The sequence below is a fragment of the Mus pahari genome, chromosome 2 (genome assembly GCF_900095145.1).
Source record: "Mus pahari chromosome 2, PAHARI_EIJ_v1.1, whole genome shotgun sequence".
In the NCBI taxonomy this organism is placed as follows: domain Eukaryota; kingdom Metazoa; phylum Chordata; class Mammalia; order Rodentia; family Muridae; genus Mus; species Mus pahari.
Genome location: NC_034591.1, coordinates 144,604,903 through 144,625,141, shown reverse-complemented (window position 1 = coordinate 144,625,141; position 20,239 = coordinate 144,604,903). Strand labels below are relative to the sequence as shown.

The following is a 20,239-nucleotide window of genomic DNA, read 5'->3' as shown; positions in this document are numbered from 1 at the left end:
CAAGTCGAACCATCCAGTCCGATCACATTCCTCTCTACAGACCTAACTTGAAGAATGTGCTTCTTTGACTTCCAAACCCTTATCTGATTTGTCTGCAGTATCTTTCCTATAATTGTCATGGTCATCCCTCGTTCCCCTGCTGTCTGTTTCTTAGTGAAAGGTCATGAAGCATGACTGGAATTACCATTCTCCCCACCCACAAGAGACACAACCTAAGAATTCATGTTAGCCAACTTTCCAATATGAAGCAAAGCTTCCCTTCCTCCCTCGACGGTTGAGTCATCCTCTGCTAGATAAGAGCGGCTATTTAAACTGCATCAGAAGCTCTGCACGCTGGCAGTTGGCTGAGGTCCTCAACTGTTTCAGTTTTTCACTCTTGGCATGAATTTGGAAATGACTTTTGATGACAAGATGAAGCCTGCGAATGACCAGCCTGATCAGAAGTCATATGGCAGGAAGCCTAAAGGTAACAGGGGTGGGTAGATGCTTATAGAGACAGAATGCCAGGCTTAGCTCAGAAATATAAATTAAATGTTACTGAGGAATGAGGTTAGAAGGTAAAGACATTCAAATATAAGAAAATACAAGAGACCAAGACCATTTATTTAGAAGGAAAGCCAGTAGGATTCAAGATAACAACTAACTGATACTACATCTTTAGTATAAGCTGTTCTCCATGCTATGGCTTTAAATTAATGCTTTCTACTAATTGTAGTATTTATATTATCTGCCTTCTATATAATGTTAACTCAGAATCAGGAGGAGTAATAAAGTCACTCAGTTTCCTTTAATTAAAGAGATTAGAGCCAAAGTCATACCAAATTCCCATTTATGAAGAATCCAATCCATAAAAAATGGCAGAAAATCCATTTAGAGCACACACTAATTGTTTTTATGTGTGTTGCTGAAGTACTGCAAAAATCTGAAGTGCTTTGTGAATTATCTAAAGCAAATTTGGTATATTCAGTACAGCCGAGTATACGTTAGACTTTCTTGTCCATCATTGCTTTGACCAGGAAGCAGGAGTGGGTAGGTTGGGGAGCAGGGTGGGGGGCGGGGTATAGGGACTTTCGGAGAGGAAACTTGGAAAGGGGGTAGCATTTGACGTGTAAACGAAGAAAATATCTAATAGAAAAATCCAAAAAAAAAAAAAAAGAAATGTAAATGAAGAGAATACCTAATAAAAAAGAAAGAAAAAATGTAATTTGTATTTGACTACTACAATAGAATTACTTGGGTTTAATTGATAACTCATTTCTGTAGACAACTACAGATAAAGTGTCTTTTATTTTATAAAATTAAGAGAAAAAGGCCAGGTGGCGGCGGTGCACACCTTTAACCATAACACTTGGGAGGCAGAGGCAGGCCAGCCTTCTCTACAGAGTGAGATTCAGGACAGCCAGGGATACACAGAGCAACCAGGACTCAGTAAAGAAGGAACAAGGTGTAAGAAAAGGAAGAAAGACAGACTGTGTCTGTAAATAAGCCTGAGATCTTTCAATGCTGCATATGATAAGGAGGGTGAGTGTGGTATGATTTAATATCTGAGAGGCTGAACTAGCTCAGAGTCAAGAGTGCTAGGGCTTAGTAGTAGACTAAGCAGCTGTTGAACTAGCTTAGTGTGAGGAAGTGCTGGTGTTTAGTAGTAGATTTAGGAGCTAATGCCAGTTGTTAATTTGCTCAACCATTCACTCATTATTTGTGCAATAAATACTGTTTTCACCTGACTTGTACCATAAATATGATTAATTCTCCTATAAGAGTCCTTGGTAAACTAGTTCCTTGCTGTGAGTGGTATAAATTATATACTGAAGTTAGTATACAAATCTTTATTGATCGACTAAAGGCTGTTTTCTGACTCGAAAGCCCATAGTCTCTTCCTATTGCTGAGATGGGATGAAGGTGCCTTTTAGGTAATGGGAGCTTGGATCTTCCTTTCCCATGGTGGCTCATGCAATTGGTGTTTTCATGCAGTTGTGGGCATACAATGTGTGATGAGTACTGGGGTGGGGGGGAAGGATTTTTGCCTGATGCCAGGTGCCAGGATAAGGCAACTGCTTGTAAGAGATATTACTGTCTTCTATTATCTGCCCGCTAACCACACATGTGGAGAGAGAAATCCTTCAGCCAGAGAATGCGCTCTATTTCTCCCTGTCAGAATTTCTATCTTTTTTAATAGCATCTGTGGATTCTAACACAAACTAACAGAAGAGAACTCTGATCATATTTGACCACTTATTAACTTGGACCCTTACCACATTCACACTGAAAGCTCAATTATATAATGCTCCAAGCATTTTGGCTTATGAGCATTGGATTAAAGAACTATGTTTAAGGCCAAAGGTGGTACCACATGCCTGATATCCCAACACTGGGGAGGCTGAGGCAAGAGGACCCCCAATCCAAGGCCAGCCTGGGCTACCTAGTGAGTTCCAGGGAAGCCAGGATTGCATAGTAAACATTATCTTGAGCAAGAAGAACATAAAACCCAAAGACCTACGTTTTAAGTTTTTATTATAAATGTGTTATCAAGTAAGCGAAACTGATGCTTTCAGTTTCTTCTTTATGTAGAGAGAATAACACCAGTGTCCTGTTTATCTTATAGGAGAGGAAACCAAATACATTGTGTGTGATGTTTTCCTCTTGAATCTGTAATGGCTGTGGTTATTCAGTGCTGGGACACGTAACTGGACAATCACATGTCTGAGAGTTGCATGACTTGCTTTCATGAATAAGGCGGCTTTTCCTCTGGGGATAATAGGCCACACCTAACATAAGTGTGAGACAGTTATTACTAGAAGCCAAGTGCTTATCAAGGTTTTATTCCTAATTTCCTTTTGTCAATAACTCCAGTTCTAAGAGACAATAAGAATTGAATGATATGATATTAGGCATAGCATTTCTTGAGGAAATCTCAGATCACTGACTAAAATATTTTGCTTAACGTCTGGCAATTGTCTATATAATGTTACTTATGAGTACCTGTGTAAAGCTAAAATTATTTATTGGGGGGGGTTGTTATCCTTCTTTTGCTTCTTAATATCTATTGGAGGTTTCTACCTCACTTATGCCTGTTTTGTACCCAAGAAAATGACACAGAAACACTGTCATTTTTTGATTAACTACGATTCTGAGCAATACAAATCCTTCCATGCTGTTAAAAGCCACATGAATGCCCCATGACTTACCAAATTAAAGGCTCCTGGGAATCTTCTGCTGTAGTTTCCAAATCTCAGAGCAAACTTCTCTTGACCATGTGCTCCTAGCCCATCCCACCTAATGGCTTCCTCTTTCTCCTCCCTCCCCTTCTTCCTTCTTTTCATCACCCCTACCTGAGACCACCCCTACTTGGTTTATGTCCAACCTTTCTCTCTCTCCTGCCAAATCACAGGTCCCAGGCTTTTATTATCAATTCAGAGATTATTGGGTAGCATTCTTTGCCACACATCGGTCAATATAATCCCCATGTCCTGACTGCAACCTGATATTGGGGCACAGAACTCAGAATCTGAATACAAGGTGCACAAGACTAACCCCAACCCCTATGTATATTTATTTTTAAATGCCAGGGAACAGAATAGGGCTCTGGTGATGACCTTAAAGTCCGAGGGTCTCAGGACAGTTCTAGTTCTCTAACTGTACTGAAGAGCTAAGGATAACTTCTAAAAAATTCTAAAAACTTTCTTGGTCTTTCTAGCTGCTGGCTTAAGAGATTAACATCTGTAGTTTACAGAAGAGGATTAAGTAATGTGGCCTTTGTTCTATCTCAGCAGGAAGTGCTCAGCTCTAACTTTCAGCCCTCTAGTCAGAAGTCACAGGAAGAAAAAAGGGACACTTAGAAAAGGGATTCTAGCATTTATTACTAAGTTGTAAAAAGTTTCCTATGAAAACTATCTAAGGGGAAAAGCGGAAAGATCCTAAGAGGGGAGAGGGAAATTTTTTCTAAGTGGGAAAAGGCAAAAAGTTCTAGTAAGGGAAAAAATATTCTTCTTAGGGAAAAATTCTCCTTGATCTTCTTCATCTGCTTCTCATCTCTTTGTCCTCAGCACTTATACATCTTTCAGAACACATTACAATGTTCATCATAAGTTCACACAAAAAATAAAAGCATAAATTGAAATATAAGTTTACAACAGAGAATGTTTACATGCATATGCATTAGGAGTAATTATCTGGCTAAACATCCATTATCTGTCTCAACTCCACAGGTTCACTGAAGGTTTAAAATCATAACTAAGTTATTAGTGAAGTTTTATGTAGATAAACCCAGTCAACATTTTATCTTCTGTCCTAGCATCTATAATAAATCGTTAGTTCCCTTTTTATGACCTTTGGTTAATTGTTTTACAACCTCTTGGAATGTGCTCTGAGTAGGAGAAAGTCTGGTTACCATCTAAGAGCAGTTAACTGGTGACACTTGGGAGACTGGCAGAATTCTCATTGCATTTGACTATCAGTAAAGGACCTAATAGTAGTACCACTATAAAAGAGCTTAATAATCGCTGGTATAATTGTAGGAATTCTTATAGGATCATCATTAAGACTTAAGAAGTCATCTATTTGTCTATATAGCATCACTAGTAGTACATCTTCACAGGTCTGCAGAGATCTGCTTCAAAGGGTTGGGCTAATACCTAGTAATTATTATGTGTGTTTAATATTAATAGCAGGAATCTTTCCTAAAATGAATTCTCTTTAGGAATTATAAGAACCATAGTCTTGCCTAATAATAGTGAATCTGGCGTAGCTCATATGAAGCAGACCATCTCAGGAAGATTACCTGCTAGTTAGTAGCTTGTCCCATTATGGCCCCTGATGTGTAAACATCATTCTTTCTGTATAGTAGATGAACTGGTTAGGCTGTATTGAGAGGTCTTAGAAGGACATTGTACACAGAATAGTTGAAATACAAGAGATTATTCACAGTAGAATGTTTTTGTTTTGCTTCATAATTTCATGGAGGTGTCTAGTTACAACTTAGAATAGGTGAAGTACAAGCATCAGGATGAAGTATTTAGTATCTATACCTCATGAATCCCTGCTGTTATTTTTTCCCATGTGAGACTCTAAGTAATTTACTTCAGTTCCATATAATCATCCACTGTTTCATCAGCACAGGAGTAGAGCCAGCTGGATTGAGGCAGTAAGGGATGCGGATCACAAAGCAAGCACAGACATAGACGGGATTCAGAGTCTTTTCCAATTTTCCAATTCTCCTTCTCTGCAGGTCTGTGTTTACTTTCCTCCCCATGGTGGTTCCCTGCTGCGATGACTCTGGTCATCCTCTGCCTGGTGTTGTCAGTGACCCTTATTGTACAGTGGACACAATGTAAGTGCTGAAATAGGGAACTGGAGGTGGGCAATGAGGTTTATGAGCACAGCACACAACAACTCAGATCAGCCTAGCTTTACATTCATTTTAGGCTGAATCTTTGAGTATTAATGAGTATACCATGCTCATTCCTCCATCAGAGAGGGAATGGGATGGAGACTATTCACAGCAGAATGCTTTTGTTTTGCTTCATAACTTTATGGAGGAGCCTACTTACATCTTAGAATAATTTGGTAATAACTTGAAGTTTCTAATACATAGGGCCATCTGAGCAACCCAAGAGGAAAAGAAATTCCATTTACTTTTGTTTTGATAGATCTGATAAAAATTTAAGAATCATAATGGCCCCCTTAAAATAAGTAAAAGACAAACAGCAAAATGTATTTTGAGTTTATAACATGTAGGAAAGTAGAGATGCTGAGAAGGAAAAAGAAGTGAGAATGAGGACAAGAATGGCTAAGAAGGAAAGATAATATTTTCTCTGCATCAACTGGCATGAGCAGGCTGCCAGTCTGAGTAGTCCTACCAGCGATGGTCCAAGATATAAGGACTCAAAAGTACCATTTGCTTCCCATATGTCTAGTTATCTAACTCCTCGTAATTGGGGGGGAGTGGCATGTGGGGACTTGAGACCTCTCCTACAGATGGTTCAGGGTAAATATCCCACTCGATGGCAACAGTCAGAAGAATCTTCCTTTGAGGTATCCATCACCATCCAGCAGGCTCAGATTGGGCCTAGAGGCAAAGAATCAACAGTCCCTTGCTTACACTGGAAGAGAGCTGAGATCCTAGAACAGAGTTCAATTGCACAACATTCATTTTGTCTCCACCCTCCTAAAAAACAAGAAGAAAAAATTACTCTAACTGCCAACGTACAGAAATGTACAAATATTTCATGGGTGATTGTCTCAAAAATGAAGGCAAATGTCAAAGTTCCTAAATAAAATTAGGAAGTCTGGCAGTGTAGACAGTGGGAGGAGCTATAGAGAAATAAAGCTGAATAAATCACTAATGGCAATTTCTTCTATGAGTCAGAGTCTAGGGGAAAGGTGACTACTATAGACTGCCAATATTTTATTTATTCTATTATACTATTTGTTACCTTATCATTATTTTAATTTTTTATTTTACAATTTTATGTTTTGAGGAATTTCAAACATGTACGTAAATGCATTTTGATGAAACACATCCCCATTTTCTTCGTTTCAATTCCTCCCCATCTACCCATCACCCTTTCCTCTGAATTTCATGTGCTCTGGTTTTTCTTTTTAAGCCCATTGACTACTCAATTCTGGCTGTATGTATATGGTATAGGGCCCTCTGCTGGAGCATAGGTAACCTCACAGGGGTCACATCCATAAAGAAAACTGACTCTCCCTTTCCAGGATCCATCAATTGCCAATAGCTCCTCAACTAGAGGTGAGATTTCATGAACGAATGCTCATCCATTGTCTTTACCTTATTATTTTCAAGCTAAATACATATTGTGCATTCTGCATACTGACCAAGTCCTCTGCCAAAGAGGGACATCACAGCCCCTTATCCCTCTGCCAGAGCTACATCTCCACCCCTCCCTGCATGCCACTAAGTTTCATCTCCATCCCTCACCACTCTGCCTCTAGACTATACTATCATCTCACAAGAAAACACAGAACCATGGCATTTTTCTTTATTCAGAAATATCTGCATGATCACTAGGAAAATTGCAATTTTGAAAAATACAGTTGAATAACATATAAGCCCATAAATTGTGAATAAACATGGGCCATTTCCCAGAAGTCCATGAAGTGCATTTAGTCCTCCATCATTATTAAAGTTCATAAAACATTTCTGTCAGCACTCATCTGTGGTCAAGATAGATTGTTTGAGTTGGTGTCTTTATTTTATGGGCATCCAGAGGCAGCAGGCTAGAATGACTCTTAATTCTCTCTGGTTTAGTACTCCAGGTATCTGACCTCCTAAAACAATACCAAGCAAACCTTACTCAGCAGGATCATGTCCTGGAAGGGCAGATGTTAGCCCAGCAGAAGGCAGAAAACGCTTCACAGGAATCAAAGAAGGAACTGAAGGGAAAGATAGACACCCTCACCCAGAAGCTGAACAAGAAATCCAAAGAGCAGGAGGAGCTTCTGCAGAAAAATCAGAACCTCCAAGAAGCCCTGCAAAGAGCTGCAAACTCTTCAGGTACAGGGGAGGACTGGTGGGTGTTCAACCCAGTCTTAATTAGGTTTAACAAAACCAGCACGCTGCACATATGGCAAATATTCAGAGTGCCCTACACAAACTCTCTGTTAGTGCCATTTCTATTCCAGCCCATGGGAAACATAGTAATTATCAGAATTGTTCAAGCTTTCCTTCTCTTGGGCATAAAGTTTTCTTCCTTCTTTCAAATTCTAGCTTTGAGGTTTGGGCTGAAGTACCATCCTGTTCCATTGTCACCACTTACCACAGATATGTTATTGTATCCTTCCAAATGCAACTAGATACTTCAGGGTGAACAAAAGTAAGAGGTCTGGAAAGTGGGTGCATATAGAAATGGTTTCATCTGTCTAAAGGGATTAAGAATCTAGGAAGCAGAGAAACCTTTGTTCTATTAGAGATTGTTACTACATTTCTGCAATATTGATCTTTTCTGCAGTGGAATCAATGAGGTATGTGCTTCTAAGTACAGAGTTAGGCGTGACAGAGCCTCTTTTACTACCATGTCTATTCCCACTAAGTGCTCAAATGAGGGCTCTATTCTCAGGATTAGCAATTAAGTGCCAGTCAAAAGCAAATTTGTCCAATGTCTTGCTTATGTGGCTAACAGTTTAAATGTGCAGTTTCTTTGAATACATATATAATAATGAGGTAGGTGGCCATTCCTTCACTATATAGACAAAAATATTAAGAGCAGGATAGCTATCAATAATACTGAGTGTTTTGATGTAAAGTTACTCAGTTTACAAGTCTTGACAGGTCAGGAAGATCTCTGAGTTTAAAGCCAGTGTGGTCTACATGGGGACATCTAGTCAGGGCTACATAGAGAAAATAAATAAATAAATAAATAAATAAATAAATAAATAAATAAATATTTCTATATGAATAGGGTAAGTTCAATTTGCAAAAGTAAACAGAATTTTTCAGACAAATTGACCTTCGACTAGTATTAGACATATATTTAAATTCTTTAGGGAGGATATTTTCAATAAATTTAAAGGACACAACACTTCAAATCAATTGTTAAGGAAAGGAAGCTTAAATATCAAAGATGGGTGTGTTTATATACACAGGCAGCCAAATTCCCAACTAATGGTTTGTTTCACGGATGTAGTAGTAAAACAGTTTACATTTATCAGTTGTAGATTGTGTGAGATTCAACCTGTGTCAGGGCCATGAGGAACCCTCTCTCAGAGATGCCAGAGATGTACTGTAGATCAGACATAGAACGCACATGGCAGATATAGTAGGCCTTGATTTCCATTACTTCTGATGCTAGATATAGCCAATTATTAGACACCAGAGATAAAAGTTTTGATCACGTGACTTCAAAACAGCCTCATAAAAATATCATAATACTGAAATCACATGTGTAAATATGAAGCTAATTTTCTCAAATTTGAGGAAGGTTTTATCTATTCTACTAACAAATGATTTACTTGGAAGCTAAGGTGATGCAGAAAATCCTAGAATAGATTTCCTAATTAGCATTCAAATTAGTGGTTCTTCTCAATCTTTATCTCTACAAATAAATTGATGAAAATGGTTGTAGGCCACCAGATCCTGAACCTCTAGCAAGTCTAGAGCCCATAGACTACTTCTTCAATTAGTTCATCCACAAAGACATTTGAGAGGAAGTGTGCTCAGTGACTGTATTAGGTTCTGAAGAGGGACAGAAGCAACAGGATGACTATATATTTAAAGAGCATTTGTTGGGCTGGTTTACATAGTATGTCTGGAGTGTCCAACAACGTTTATCTTGCCCTGGATGGGTGGAAATCTATTTGGCAGTTGATCAACTAGAGAGCTTGGTTATCTCAGGAACATCAACGTCTTCTGGCACAGAAGATCTGGGATATCTCTGAAGAGCTACTGATCTTCAGTGCATTTTGGAAGCCAGAAGGTAATTCTAATATCAGTAAAGGAATTAAGCCATGGAATTGATAGAATTGCTTGCAGAGTGAATGTTCCTTAGCACGCAACAAAATCTCCTTTTCCATCCTTGCCTCTGTGTGGACACAGGAAGGGGATGCCCACATTTAGTTCTTCGCACTTCAGCCATCACAGGCATGTCCAGCAGCCTGGCATTTATTCCATTCCAGACCTAAATAAGTTGACAATCTAAGTTTATCAAAAGACATCAAATACATACTCAATATTAGGTTCATTTTCCTGACTTCTTGATCTGTCAAATGAAGAAGATTGGTGAAGTTTGTCTCTGAGTTTTACAATGATTAAATGAGTTCACATCTGCAAAATACTTCCAACAGTTTGTGCAATTGACAAATAATATTTGTACTCATTAACTTTTGTACAAGCTAATAGGTATTGATATAAGCTATATTATACTTTACACACACACACACACACACAAACACACACACAAATGTTGATTTTAACACACTACATACAGGCATGCCTTTCTCACGTTGCAATAATATAGGCAAAGTGTCTAGACCATTTCTTTAGTCAAAAAAAAAAAAAAACCCTGTTTTGTTTATATTTACATACTAGGATGGGGCTAGGCAAATTAGAAGGAAACTTCACATTTTGTCTCTGCTTTCATTATTCTAGAAACTTCCCACCTTATCGCTTAGGTACAAGTTTTCATTTTCTGTAGTTCTGTATGATATTCTTTCATTTTATTTAAGATAGACTCTCATTCTGTACCTCAGGTTATTATTATTTACATTGTTTACACCAGATTGGCCTTGAACTCATGGAAATCCTCCTGCCTTAGTCCCTTGAGTGCTGAGATTGCAGGCAAGAGCTAACATATTAGGCTTACATTTCTCTTTCTGGTGAAGCTTGCTTCTCTAAAATTGCTACAATGAAAATTGAACGTTTTAATGTAACTCTTCTTAAGCACTTTCTCCCCATTTTGCTCACACTGTAGAGGAGTCCCTGAGAGAACACAAGGGAAAGATAGACACCCTCACCTGGAAGCTGAACGAGAAATCCAAGGAGCAGGAGGAGCTTCTGCAGAAGATTCAGGACCTCCAAGAAGCCCTGCAGAGAGCTGCAAACTCTTCAGGTACAGGGGAGGACTGGCGGGAGTTCAGCCCAGGCTCAATCAGGTTTAACAAATCCATCACAGCACACATATGCCAAGCATTCAGAGTGCCCTACACAGTCTCTCTTGAGTGCCTTTTCCACCCTAGCCCATGGGAGGCCTGCTAATCGTCAGAATTGTTGGGGCTTTGCTTCCCTTGGGCATGACGTTTTCTCCCTTCTTTCTTTCAAATTCTAGCTTTGAGGTTTGGACTGAAGCACTATCCTGTCCCATTGTCACCTCTTGCCACAGATATGTTATTGTGTCTTTCCAAAAGCATCTTAGTCACTTGCCTCCCTTTCCTTGGGGCCTTTATGTCTTTGCAGTTCTTTAGCCCAGCTCCTGTGTTAGCTTCATTCTGACCCTGTTTCCTAAGTGGGCACTACATCTGTCCAAGTACCACAGTGGAGGTCAGCTCACTGAAGACTTAGGTGGATACTTCAGACTGGACAAAAGCAGGAGGTCTGGAAAGTGGGTTCACAGGAGTTTCGATGGTTTCATATGTTAAAGATATTCAGAACCTAATTTGAGAGTATAATGCAGTATGGAGCCTTTCTGCAGTGGAATCAATGAGATATGTGCTTCTAAGTACAGAGTTGGGTGTGATAAAGTGTCTTTCATTACAATGTCCCTTTGTAAGAAGTGCTTAAATGAAGGCTCCATTCTCAGGATTGACGGGTCCGTCAAAAGCAAATTTCTTCAATGTCTTGTTTATGTTGTTAACAGTTTAATGTACAATATCTTTGAATACAGATTATATAATAATTATATATATATATATATATATATATATATATATATATATATATATATATATAATCCTTTCAAAATATATACAAAAATATTGAGAGTAGGATAGAGTTATCAATAATGAAGATGAGTTGTTTGATGTAAAAGTTTTCAGTTTCTCAGTCTTTTTGAGCTAAGCATGGCTGAACACACCTTTAATTCTAAGAGGAGAGACAGAAGCAGGCAGATGTCAGAGTGCAAGGCCAGCCTTGTTTACACAGCAAGTTCTAGCCAACGCTACAAGGAGAAAAAGAACAGAGAGAGAAGAGAGAGAGAAGGAGAGGAGGTGGGAGGGAGGCAGGAGGAAGGGAAGGAGGGAGGGAGAAAGGAAGGGAAGTAGACTTTCAATATGAAAGGAGTAATTTAGATTTAGAAAACTAAACAGAAGTTTTAGACAAATTGACCTTTGAATGGTGTCAAACATATTTAATTTCTCTAGGGAGGAACTTTTCATAAATTAAGGGGACTCAACCCTTCAAACCGGTTTTTAAGGGAAGGAAGCTTAACTATCAAGGATGGGGGTGTTTACATGCAGAGACAACTGAAATCCCAACCAATGGTTTGCTTCCCAGATGCAGCAGTGAAACAGTTTACATTTATCAGCTGTAGATTGTGTGGGAGTCATTCTGTGTCAGGACCGTGGAGAACCCTCTCTTAGAGATGCCAGAGATGAACTGTAGATCAGACACAGAACTCACATGATTCTTTCTGGCAGATATTCTAGGTTTTGAGTTCCATTCCTTCTAATGCTACATATAGCCAATTAGTAGAGACACCAGATGCACTCTTTGATCATATGGCTTCAGAAAAAGCCTAATAAAAATATCATAATACTGAAATCCCATGTTGAAAAATGCAACTAGTTTTCTCAAATTTGAGGAAGTTTTACTTGTCCTACTAACAGATCTGGTTTAATTTACTTAGAAATTAAGGCGATCCAAGGTCATCAGAAGAATAGTTTTTATACTCAGCAAGAGAACTGGTGCTCCTCCTAATCTTTCCTACGAAAATAGTTTAATGACAATGGCAGGTTCCCTGTAGGCCCCCATATCTTGAATGTCAAGCATGTCCTAAATCTGCATGTCTAGATCCCACAGAGGAGTATTTCCTCAATTAGTTCGCCCTCAGAGCCATTTGAGAGGAAGTGTGCTGTAGGAACGTAATAGGATCTAAAGAGGAACAGAAGCAGCAGGATGACTGTGTATTAAAAGGGGTTTTACTTTAGTGGTTTATGTAGTATGTCTGGAGCACCCAACAATGGATGTCTCACACTGGATGGGTGGAGAATTTGGCAGCTTAAGACTGGGAGTCTCACCTCTCATTACCTGGCACTGAAACTCTGAAATATCTCTGAAGACTACTTATCTGCAGTCTATTTTAGAGGTCAGAAGTAACTGATTCTAATATCAGTAAAAGAATGCGGCCATGGGGTTGATAAACTTGCCTGCAGAGTGAATATTTATTAGCACAGAGCAAAAATCCCACATTCCTTGTCTTTGTGTCGACACAGGAAGGGGATGTCCATATTTAGAGGAGGGTTCCTCATGTCGGATAATCTCATTGTGAAACTGTCTCACAGGCACGACCAGCAGCCTGGCTTTTAGCCCATTCCAGATCCAAATAAGTAGACAACAAAGGTTTATCAAAAGACATCACATTCACACTCAACCACTCAACATTAGGTTCAAATTCCTGACTTCTGGATCTGTTGAGTGAAGATGATTGTTGGGAGTTTATCTCTCTGCGTTTCGAAATGATTAAATGAGTTCAGATATGCAAAGTACATCCAACAGTTTGTGAAATTGGCAAATAAAATTTGTGTTCATTAAATTTTGTATGTACTAGTAGGTATTGCTATAAGCTATATTATACTTTACACACACACACACACACACACACACACACACACACACACACACACACCACAAAGAAATGTAGTTGATTTTAATACAGTACATAGAGGCATGCCTTCTCACTTTTCCATAATATAAGCAAGATGTCTAGACCAATTCTTTGGTACAAAAACCTGATATGTTCATCTTTATATACTATAATAGATCTAGAGAATTTATGAGGGAAGTTCACATTCTGCTTTAGATTTCTGTATGCCCTTTCTACTTTAGTTTCTGCTTTCATTATTCCAGAATCTTCCTACTTTATCATTGATGTACATGGCTACATTTTCTGTAGGTTTGTTTGATTTTGTGCGTGTGTGTGTTTTGCTTTGTTTGTTTATTTTAAATAGATTCTCATTCTGTAGCCCAGGTTGACTGGAGACTCATCATTTAGATCAGATTGGTCTTGAACTCATGGAAATCCTCTGGCCTTAGTGTTTTTGGTGCTGAGGTTATAGGCAAGAGCTACCATTTTAGGCTTACGTTTGTCTTCCTGATGAAGCTTGCTTCTCTAAAATTATCAGGTATATTTGTGCTATAATGAAAACTAAAATATTAATTTAACTCTTCTTAAGCACTTTTTCCCCATTTTGCTCACACTGTAGAGGAGTCCCTGAGAGAACACAAGGGAAAGATAGACACCCTCACCTGGAAGCTGAACGAGAAATCCAAGGAGCAGGAGGAGCTTCTGCAGAAGATTCAGGACCTCCAAGAAGCCCTGCAGAGAGCTGCAAACTCTTCAGGTACAGGGGAGGACTGGCGGGAGTTCAGCACAGGCTCAATCAGGTTTAACAAATCCATCACAGCACACATATGCCAAGCATTTAGAGTGCCCTACACAGTCTCTCTTGAGTGCCTTTTCCACCCTAGCCCATGGGAGGCCTGCTAATCATCAGAATTGTTGGGGCTCTGCTTCCCAAGGGCATGAAGTTTTCTCCCTTCTTTCTTTCAAATTCTAGCTTTGAGGTTTGGACTGAAGCACTATCCTGTCCCATTGTCACCTCTTGCCACAGATATGTTATTGTGTCCTTCCAAAAGCATCTTAGTCACTTGCCTCCCTTTCCTTGGGGCCTTTATGTCATTGCAGTTCTTTAGCCCAGCTCCTGTGTTAGCTTCATTCTGACCCTGTTTCCTAAGTGGGCACTACATCTAAGTACCACAATGGAGGTCAGCTCACTGAAGACTTAGGTGGATACTACAAAATGAACAAAAACACAAGGTCTGGAAAGTGGGTTTATATAGAAGTTGAGATGGTTTCATCTGTCTAAAGGGATTAAGAATCTAGGAAGCAGAGAAAGAATAGATTGTGCTGACAACCTTTGTTCTATTAGAGATTGTGATTACATTTCTGCAATATTGATCTTTTCTGCAGTGGAATCAATGAGATATGTGCTTCTAAGTACAGAGTTAGGCGTAACAGAGCCTCTTTTACTACCATGTCTATTCCCACTAAGTGCTCAAATGAGGGCTCTATTCTCAGGATTAGCAATTAAGTGCCAGTCAAAAGCAAATTTGTTCAATGTCTTGCTTATGTGGCTAACAGTTTAAATGTGCAGTTTCTTTGAATACATATATAATAATGATGTAGGTGGCCATTCCTTCATTGTATAGACAAAGATATTAAGAGCAGGATAGAGTTTAACAGTAATAATGATGAGTGGTTAGATACTAAGTTACTTAGTTTATAAGTCTTTTCAGGCTCAAAATGAAAGGACATGTCTTTTATCCTAACTGGGGAGACAAAGGCAGGTAGGTCTTTGAGTTCAAGGCCAACCTGGTCTACATAGCAAGTTTTAGGCATGGCTACAGGAAGAGATTATTTTTATAAATAAATAAAAGTATTTTTGTATATATGTGGCAATTCAAATTTGCAAAACCAAACATTGAGTTTTAGACAAATAGACTTTCGACAAGTGCAGAACATATATTTAATTTCTCTAGGGAGGAACTTTTCAATATGTTAAAGGAATCCAACACTTTAAACCAATTTTGGAGGTTGGGGATTTAGCTCAGTGGTAGAGCGCTTGCCTAGCAAGTGCAAGGCCCTGGGTTTGGTCCTCAGCTTTGGGGAAAAAAAAAAGACAAACCAATTTTTAAGAAAAGGATGCTTAAATATCAATGATGGGGATGTTTTCTTATACAGGCAGCCAAAATCCCAACCAATGGTTTTTATAGTAGTTTACATTTATCACCTGAAACTATTTTGGGATTCAATCTGTGTCAGGTCCATGAAAAGCCCTCTCTCAGAGATGCCAGAAATGAACAGATCAGACACAGAGTATACGTGTTCCTTTCTGGCAGATACATAGGTCTGGTTTTCCATTCCTTTAAATGTTAGATATAACCAATTAGTAGCAATCCCAGATGCATGCTTTGATCATGTGGCCTCAAGAAAAACCGAATAAAATATTATAATAGTGAAATCCCAGATGGAAAATTGAGCCTGATTTTCTCAAATTTGCGAAAGATTTTACCTGTCCGACTAACAGATATGGTATGATTTACACAGAAGCAAAGGAGATGTAGGGTCTTCAAAGGAATAGTTTTTTCCATCTAGCATCAGAGTTGGTGGTCCTTCTTAACCTATATCTATGAAAATAGCTTGATGTAAATGGCCAGTTTTCTGTAGGCTCTTAAATCCTGAAAGAGCATGTCTAGAGCCCAAAGAGGACTATTTCCTCTATTAGTTCATCCACAAAGACATTTGAGAGGAAGTGTCCTACAGTGGCTGAAGAGAAACAGAAGCAACAGAGTGAGTATATATTTAAAGGGCACTTATTAAGTTGGTTTGCATAATGTCTGGAGAATTCAACAATGGTTATCTTATAGTAGATGGGTGGAGAATTTGGCAGTTGACAACTAGAGAGCTTGGTTGTCTCACTTACCATTGTCTAGCACTGAGGTTCTGGAATATCCTCGAAGAGCTACTGACCTTCAGTCTATTTTGGAAGCCAGAAGAAGTTGATTCTAATATCAGGAAAGGAATGCCACCATGGGATTGATAAAGTTGCCTTCAGAGTAATTGTTCACTAGCACAAAGCAAAAGTCTCTTCTCCCTCCTCGTCTCTGTGTTGACACAGGAAGGGGGTGCCCACATTTAGCTCTCCTCACTTCAGATAATCTGATTAAGAAAATCCCTCACGTGCATGCCCAGCAGCCTGGAATTTAGTCCTTTCCAGATCCAGATAAGTTGGCAACCAAGGTTTATCAGCAGACATTAAATACACATGCAGCATTAGGAACAAATTCCTGACTTCTTGATCTGTCATATGCAGATGATTAGTGGGGTCTGTCTCTTGAGTTTCACAGTGATTAAATGGGTTCACATATGCAAAGCACCTCCAACACCTTCTGTGCTTCATAAATAATATTAGTATATATCAATTTGTATGTAATACTAGATATTGTTTTATGCTATATAATGTTTTACACACACACACACACACACACACACACACACACACACACACACACACACACACACGTAGTTGGCTTTAAAGCCACATACAGAGGCATGCCTTTCTCATTTTGTCATAATGTAGACAAAGTGTCTAGACCATTTCTTTAGTCCAGAAAACCTGATTTATTTACACTTGCAACTTCAATGGGCTAGACTAATCATGAAGAAATTTGCACATCCTGCTTTAGACTCATATGTGCCCCTTGAACGTTTCTTTCTGCTTTCATTATTCCAAAATCTACTTTATCATTTATATACATATGTTTGTCTTTCTAGTTTTGTTTCCTTTTATTGTTTGTTTTAGAGATTCCCACTCTATAGCCCAGGTTGACCTAGGACTCATTATTAAGAACAGATTGGTCTTGAACTCATGGAAATCCTCTTGACTTAGTCTCCTGAGTGCTGGGATTTCAGGCAAGAGCCACCATATTAGGCCTACATTTGTCTTTCTGATGAACCTTACATGTATAAAATTATCAGGTGGATTTGTTCTACAACCAAAATTTAAATTACAATGTAACTCTCCTTAAGGACTTTCTCCCTGCTTTTGTCACACTGTAGAGGAAAAGGCAATTCCTTGTGTGTCATCATCACAACTGGGTTGGTGATGTCTGTGCTGATGGTCTGGGAGTTCTCAGCACATAGATATTGATACTTTTACCTACTGCCCTCTCCCAGATTGGATTTGCTGAATTCCTTATGCAATTTTTTTCTGCTAGGAACTTCTTAGTTCCTGAAATCTCACTGAAATTAAGAGTCTACATTTTATATCAATACAACATTCTCCATAAAATAAACTTGTCCAAAAGAATGGGAGCCACTGTGCAGAGGTAAATTTTCTAGCATACATACTTGAGGAAGGAAAAGGAAGCAGATAAAATTAACTGTAATGACATAGGTTTCTTAACCAAAGCATCTGAAATGTTAATTTAACATAAGCCATTGTGATGCTCTCAGTGGGCTACTCAGCATGGTTCTGACTAGCTCTCAAAGTCACGTGTGCGCTTTAAATGTAAGCACAGGTGTCTGCAAAGGTTTCAGAGGTTTCACAAGCCACACTGGGGACTATGTCAGATAGCATAGGGATAAGAGAATGAGATAAAGTAGTGAAAACTGATTAGGTTTCTCAGAGAAATGGAGCTTTTAAATGTATATCTGACTTTGTAATAATAGAACTGCCAGGGAATGTACACTTCTTTAACTCTCCTTTTCAACATTTCTAATATAACTTTAAAAAAAAATCAAATTCCAAACTCATATACTAATCTATGTCTTCAAAGATGGTAGATGAAATGCTAAATGGACAGTCAGCTTAGATTATTAAAATCAGAATGCCTTACTTCTTTTTATTTGAAAGTATATATAGTTGAAGAATACACACACATACACACACACATACACACACACACACACACACACACACACACACACACACACACATAAACACACCCAAACACACACATAAAGGAAAGGAAGAGGAACTGTGAGGAGTAAAAATATAATGTATGAAAACCATCTATTTTCAATATAAAAGAAAATATAAAAGGGAAATAAGAGTTGGAAATATGCCTCAGTGATTAAGAGTACTGTCTGTTCTTCCAGAGAACTTAGGTAGGGCACCTTCACACCAGCTCATCATGTCAACAATCCACTTCCAATAGATCTGACATTAGCTTCTGGCCTCTGAGAGCACTGTGTGCATATGGTGCGTATAGATATAGCTTACATACAGGTACAGATACACATACACATACATATATATGGGAAGTAAAGACTCTGGCCATTCTGGTGTCTATAAAATCTGGTTTTTTTCCTAAGTATTGAAGAAATGTTTTTACTCAGAACTCATCCATTCTATGTTAACATTTCCTAGGTCCTTGTCCACAAGACTGGCTCTGGCATAAAGAAAACTGTTACCTCTTCCATGGGCCCTTTAGCTGGGAAAAAAGCCGGGAGATCTGCCTATCTTTGGGTGCCCAGTTACTACAAATTAGTAGTGCAGATGATCTGGTGAGTTATTTGGGGTGACAGCAATGGATTATGGGTTGGTAAAAGACAATGAAGGCTTAGGAGTTTGGGGGAGTGTCTTGCTCAGGATTTTGTTGGTGGTGGTGGTGCTGTTGTTTTGTTTGTTTTGTTTTGTTTTGTTTTCTGTGAATAAATATCATGACTATGGCAACTCTTATAAAGGAAATCATTTATTTGGGGCTAGCTAACAGTTCAGAAGATGTGGAAAGCATGGCAGTACACAGACAGACATGATGCTGGAGAGGAATTGAGAGTTCTATGTCTGGATATGCAGACAGCAGGAAGAGAGTGACACTGGGCTTTGTTTGAGCTTCTCAAACCTCAAAGCCCAACCCCAGTGACACACTTTCTCCAACAGGGCACACATCCAATTATGCCACTCCCTATGAGACTATGAGGGCTAGTTTCATTCAAACCACCACAGGGATAAACACTTGTTCGAGAGAGAAAATAGCTGTTTTATAAGAGGATTCCTTACTTGGTCTTGGGCATATAGGATGGGAAGTCTCTATAGACCTTTGTAATCATTTTTATTAAAGCACCAAGGCATATTGAAGATCTTTTTGCTATTTAGTTTGATGAATCTAAAACTCAAGAGTGGTGTCTTTCCACAGACATTCATCTTACAAGCCATTTCTCATTCCACCTCCCCGTTCTGGATGGGATTGCATCGGAAGAAGCCTGACCACCCATGGCTATGGGAGAATGGAACTCCTTTGAGTTTTCAATTGTAAGTCTACTACTCCTCTTGGTGGCCATTTTGAGTGTTCTATTCCTGTCTGGACCTGCTTTGAAGTCCCTGTCATAGTCCACCTATGTCCTCTTCTCCTCAGAATGAAGAGTGGGAAATACACTAAAATCACAAGAGGGTTTGTCATCTGCCCCTTCATTCCTTGCTGGCATTTTCTTTCACAGTTATGCTGATTTCAAGCTTTGAGACATTGTTGATTTCTAATATAAAGATGATATATGTCCTGTTTTATTTTTTTTCTTTCTACCTGCAGCTTTAGGACTAGGGGCATTTCTTTACAGCTGTATTCATCAGGCAACTGCGCATACCTTCAAGACAGAGTTGTGTTCGCTGAAAACTGCATTTTAACTGCATTCAGCATATGTCAGAAGAAGGCAAACCTATTGCAAATTCAGTGACTCTAAAGATTCTGGAGAAGACCATGAGAAGACCTTTGACTGTTGCTCTGAAATTTAAGCTACTCTTTATTATCTACATGTAAAGCATGTTGCCCTTGACAGATGTCAGTTACCTGCTAACTACAGTTCACCTCAACAAAGACAAGGACCAGAAGCAAACACTGAGGGGGGGAGGTCCATATGTTTTACATCTTTGTATCAAAAGGTGTGAGTTCAATTGTTTATCCATGTACACTGGCCTTGTCCCTCCAAAGCCTCCCAACTAACCTGCAATCCTTCTTTCCTTTCTTGTTTTAAATGGCGCCTCCTGCCTGACCTGGCGATGCTTTATACTC

General features: G+C 38.9%; 1 protein-coding gene across 3 annotated transcripts; it reads left to right on the top strand.

The window, feature by feature from the left end:
• Window positions 1–381: 381 nt before the first annotated feature.
• On the top strand, window positions 382–19,904 carry Olr1 (oxidized low density lipoprotein receptor 1). Of its 3 annotated transcripts, XM_021191600.1 has the most exons (8): window positions 382–466; window positions 5,228–5,329; window positions 7,271–7,516; window positions 10,428–10,565; window positions 13,873–14,010; window positions 18,601–18,737; window positions 19,370–19,485; window positions 19,760–19,904. In XM_021191600.1, exons 1-8 carry the CDS (start codon window positions 382–384, stop codon window positions 19,902–19,904), a joined length of 1,107 nt encoding a protein of 368 aa, XP_021047259.1. The 3 variants fall into 3 exon arrangements, with proteins under 3 accessions (XP_021047259.1, XP_021047260.1, XP_021047261.1); XM_021191601.1 differs by lacking the exons at window positions 7,271–7,516; window positions 10,428–10,565; window positions 13,873–14,010 and having other exon boundaries at window positions 394–466; XM_021191602.1 differs by lacking the exons at window positions 5,228–5,329; window positions 7,271–7,516; window positions 10,428–10,565; window positions 13,873–14,010 and having other exon boundaries at window positions 394–466.
• Window positions 19,905–20,239: the final 335 nt, after the last annotated feature.